The sequence below is a fragment of the Alligator sinensis genome, unplaced genomic scaffold, assembly GCF_000455745.1.
Source record: "Alligator sinensis unplaced genomic scaffold, ASM45574v1 scaffold1575_1, whole genome shotgun sequence".
Lineage (NCBI taxonomy): Eukaryota > Metazoa > Chordata > Crocodylia > Alligatoridae > Alligator > Alligator sinensis.
This window is the reverse complement of record NW_005843253.1, coordinates 85,465-90,244: the sequence shown is the minus strand read 5'-3', so window position 1 is coordinate 90,244 and position 4,780 is coordinate 85,465. Positions and strand designations below refer to the sequence as shown.

The following is a 4,780-nucleotide window of genomic DNA, read 5'->3' as shown; positions in this document are numbered from 1 at the left end:
TGAGTGCGCCGCCCGGCCGGCGTGGGGACGGGCGCCTGGTGCCCTGTGCCGCGTGGCTGAGGACTCCCTTTGCCGCAGGTCCTGCCAGCACGCCCGAGTCCTCGCCAGCCGGTGGCAAGAGGAGGAGGGCAGGAGCCTGGCTGTCATCCCCTGAGGACATGGTGAGCTCGTGCACACACGTGTGCTGGGAGCCGGGGCGCTTCGCTGTTGGCGTGGGCGCCCGCCAGCCTGCGCCCCTTTCTCCTATGCAGGCGTCTGGCGCGGCCTTCTGCCTCCCCATCCCCTTGCCTGCGCTGGGGGCTGCTGCCTGGGAGCCTGGGGACAAGACGGCCATCGCGGCTGGCAGGGTGGCGAGCAGTTCCTGGCACAGCCCGCCGTTCCCCAGCGCCCTTTCCCCATACCGGCTGAGTCCGCGCCAGGACCCCGCACTCAGGACCATCAAGGGAGCTGCCCCAGGGCCGCCTGCTGGCATCTGGAGCCCTGGCAAGACCCTTGAGGACCCCCGCCTGGAAGCTTTAGTGACTCACAGGGACACCAGTGTGGGCGGCTGGGCCCGGGACCCGGGCAGCTGCCACACGTGGGCCACCGGCCTGGGCCCATGGGAGCTGCGGGCACTGCAGCGCCTGCCCCTGTCCTTCTTCCCGCCCTCGGCAGCGCTGGAGCGTGGCATGTCGCCCCCCCCGACCGCGCAAACTGGCTCCAGCCCCGAGGCCTGGGCCTTCCCCCGTATGAGGCTGTATTGAGACCCCTGGCCGCCTGCTGCCGGTGCCCCAATAAAGGCACTTCTTGCACTCGAGCGCAGGCTGTTCTTGGTGCAGCCCCCACCCTGGTGCAGCGCCCTCCCCCCCATGGACACTGCTGCTTCTCCCCGGGGAGGGGTGCGATTAGGCAGCTCTAAGGAGCCATGAGCCACAGCTTGTTTCAGTTCTCCCAGGGGCTAGTCTACATCCTGAGCTCGGCAGGCAGGTGCGGGCTGGGGAGTGAGAGAGAGCAGGGGCCCTGCAGCCCGGATGCCTGGGTTCTCTCCAGCTGTGGGAAGGGGTTGCAGGCTGTGGGGTGAGAGGGGGGGGCCTGGCCCGGACACCTGCAGACTCTAGCAGGAAACCGCCTCCCTGCTCTTCCGTTCACCCCAGCCCTGGCATGGCATGGCATGAAGGACACGTGGGAGCGGGCAATGCTGTGTCATGACCATTTGCATGGTGGATTGTACAGGGGAGCCCCCCCAACAGTCCCACGCCATGAGCTGGGGATCAGCTACTTGGGCCGGGCCCCTCCGTGCCAGGGTCATCGAAGCAGCACAGTTCCTCGTCTTTGCCATCGGCATGGCTGCCCCGCACGGCGCAGCACAGCTGGGCCCAGAAGAGGGACTGGGCAGCGGGCTCGGGCGGCCAGTGGATATAGGTCTTGCGCAGCATGACCTTGCGCATGCGGTGGTAGGCGGACAGCTCGCGCTCTGGCACGTCCTCCAGCAGCACCAGCACCAGCACGTCGCGCAGCTCGTCAAAGAGGCGGTAGCTGGCCAGCTGGATCTCCAGCGAGCACCATTCGCTGCGCAGGTAGCGTCGGCTTAGCACGCACACTGTCTTACGGCTGCTGTAGATGCCGTCCACGATGTTGTCCACGATGCTGCGGCCCAGGCGGAAGTCCCGATGGTGCAGGCAGAGGCACAGGCCGGCGCCCTCCAGCTGCGGCACCAGGTCCTGCAGAACCCATGCCTCATCAGCTGAGTTGTAGGACACAAAGGCATCATAGCGGTAGTGTCCTTCGTCTGCCCGCTGCCATCGCTCATTGACCCAGGAGCGCAGCAGGAAGCAGTGGTAGCGTAGGCGCCAGTAGGCACGCAGGTACAGCACGGGCAGCGCCATGAACAGCAGCAGTGCTGGCGCCGTGGCAGCGAAGAGGTAGAGCCCCACATCCAGGAAGCAGACAGTGGCGCTGAAGCCGTGCAGGTAGGTGGGTGGCCCACGCCTGGCACAGGTGAGGTTGTACAGGTAGACCACCTGCGCATGGCTGCTGTTGAGCCAAGGCCAGAGCCAGGCATCGGCACAGGCACAGCTCAGTGGGCACTTGCGCAGGTCCAGGTAGTGCAGGGTGCGCAGAGCCCGTGCCACGCTGCCGTTGAAAGTGCGCAGCTCATTCTTGGCCAGCCGCAACTCCTCAAGTTGGGTAAGGTTACCCAGCACCTCAAGTGAGAGCGTGTGCACGCCAGCGTTCTCTAGGTCCAGCACGCGCAGGCGGCTCAGGTTCTTGAAGACGCCGGGTGGCAGGTCCCACATGCCGTTGCTGCTGTCGGCCAGCGTCAAGTAGCGCAGCTGTGCCAGGTCGTCGAAGGCATCGGGCGGCACACTCAGCAGCTTGTTTTGCGCCAGGTAGAGTGCCTGTAGTGCTGTGAGCCCGCGGAAGAAGTGATGCGGGATGAGCTTCAGGCCATACGGCTGTTGCGCCTGCAGCTTGAGGTCGGTGAGCCGGTTTAGGTATAGGAAGGGCGGTTCGTGTGTCAGCTGTGCCGTGATGTACTGCAGTCGGTTGCCCTTGAGGTCCAGCACCTCCAGTGTGGTCTGCACGGGCTGGAAGATGTCGGCACTGATATGGGCGATGTGGTTGCCATCCAGGTAGAGCCGGGCAAGGCTGCCAAGGCCGTGGAAGGCGGCGGGTGTGAGGCGCCGCAGGATGTTGCCGCCCAGGTCCAGGGTGCGCAGGTGGCCGAGGTGCTTGAAGACACCAGGGAAGAGCACAGCAACACGGTTGTTGCGCAGGTTGAGGGTCTCCAGGCGCGGTAGACCAGCAAAGCTCTCGATATATAAGTCAGTCAGCAGGTTGTTGTCCAGCCGCAGCTCGGTCAGGCCAGGCAGTGTTCCCAGTGCCTGCCGGTGCAGGAAGGCCACAGTGTTGATGTTGAGTCGTAGTGCACGCAAGTTGGGGGCAAAGGCGAAGGCGCCCCGCCCTACCGACAGCACGCGGTTGTAGCTCAGGTTGAGCTCCCGCAGCATTGGCAGGCGCATGGCCTGCAGGCAGCTGCCCAGTCCCGCCAGCAAGTTGTGCTCGGCTGTCAGGTTCTCCAGCACCGCACGCTGCGGCGCTGACAGGAACTCGCCCACGCAGCCCAGCGCCCGCAGCCGGTTGCCTGACAGGTCCAGCGCCCGCATGGGCGGACAGGCGGCCAGCGAGCCGTTGTGCAGCATGTGCAGCTCCAGGTGCTGCAGCAGGAGCTGAGTCAAGGGTGCAGGGCCCAGGCACCGGCACACGCCGTGCACGCCCTTGGCGCCCAGTGGCAGCCCTGAGAAGTCCAAGCTGCGGTTTGGCACATTGGACACGGCCAGCAGCTGGAAGGGGTCCAGCTGGTTGCCCGCCAGCCGCAGGATGCTGAGGTGGGCGAGGCTCACGCGGGCGAAGGAGTCGGCATCTGACAGGTTGTTGTAGCTGAGGTCCAGGTCACGCACACCCGCCAAGAGTGCACGCCCGCCGCCGTCCACCGCTACCAGCGAGTTGTTGCAGAGCCGCAGCACGGCCAACGAGGGCGGCAAGCCCGGGCTGGGGCCCAGTGCTCGCAGCCTGTTGCCGCACAGGCTCAGCTCCTGCAGTGCCGTCAGACCCTGCAGGCTCTGTGCTATGGTGCCGAAGTCACACAGGTGGCAGGAGCACAGCAGCAGGCGGCGCAGGTTGGGCAGCGGTCCAAAGGCGTCCACCGGCAGCATGCGCAACGGGTTGGTATTCAGCACCAGCTCGGTGAGGTTGGGCAGGCCAGTGAAGGCGCCAGCGGGCAGTGTCTGCAGCTGGTTGTGGGACAGGTTGAGGCTTTGTAGGGCTTGCAGGCCAACAAAGGCACCAGGCGCCAGGTCGCACAGCTGGTTGAAGGGCAGGTGCAGACTGCGCAGCGCGGGCAGGTGGGTGAAGGCGCCAGGCAGCAGGCAGGCGATGGTGTTGTGGGCCACCTCCAGCACTGTGGTGTTGGCTGGCAGGTCACCCACTGCACCGGCCATGTTGCTCAGGAAGCGCTGGATGCAGCGGAAGTGCCCGGGGTCATCTGGTGCCTGCAGGCAGTTGCGGAAACCATAGGCCGGCACCCCTGGTGCCCGCACCAGCACCAGCATCAGTGCCAGCAGTGCCGTGCCATGCTGGGCCAGACTGCCGTGTCCCTGCTCCATCGCTGAGTCCTGCAAGGGAACGGGTGGTTTGAGGACCCAGGCGTCCGGGTGTCTCACCCCCACCTGCTGGAGCTTGGAGAACCCAGGTGTCTGGGTGCTCCAACCGGACCTACCAGAGTCAGGAAAACCCAGGTGTCTGGGCTCCCAGGTCTTCCCAGGACAATCTGCACCCCTCAAGCCTGGGGGCTTGGATCCCTGGGTTCTTGGGCTTGGGGGCTGGGAGCAGGGGCCCAGCTGCCTGGGTTCCTTGCCCAGCTGCAGGGGGAGAGGGAGGCCTGGGGTCAGAGGTCAGAGCAGGGGGCTGGGGCCCAGATGCTTGGGTTCTCTTCAGCTCTGGGAGAGGAATGGGGGTCTGGGGTCTGAGCAGGGGGCTGGGAGCCAGGACGTCTGGGTTCTGCCCCCAGCCCTGGGGCCCTACCTGCATGTGGCTGGAACCGGGAGCGTCTGCACTGACGGCACGGGCAGAGGGGAAGTGCCACGGGTCTCGCTTTCGGTCATGCTCCAGCTGATGCGTGCGGCCCCAGACTCCCTCCCAGCCCCGCCCAGACTGTGGGGCCTGGGGCAGGAGGGGCTGGGGGCCTGGACATGTGGGTCCTGTCCTGCCTCTCAGGGTCTGTTGGGCTGGAGCAGGGGGG

At 66.3% G+C, this 4,780-nt stretch overlaps 1 protein-coding gene across 1 annotated transcript; it reads right to left on the bottom strand.

The window, feature by feature from the left end:
* Positions 1-1,062: 1,062 nt before the first annotated feature.
* On the bottom strand, positions 1,063-4,676 carry LOC102387656 (toll-like receptor 13). The gene is made up of 2 exons (XM_006038111.2): positions 4,564-4,676; positions 1,063-4,154 (listed from the first exon to the last, which is right to left on the bottom strand). The coding sequence occupies exons 1-2, from the start codon at positions 4,567-4,569 to the stop codon at positions 1,251-1,253; spliced, it is 2,910 nt and encodes a 969-aa protein (XP_006038173.2). The 5' UTR covers positions 4,570-4,676; the 3' UTR covers positions 1,063-1,250.
* Positions 4,677-4,780: the final 104 nt, after the last annotated feature.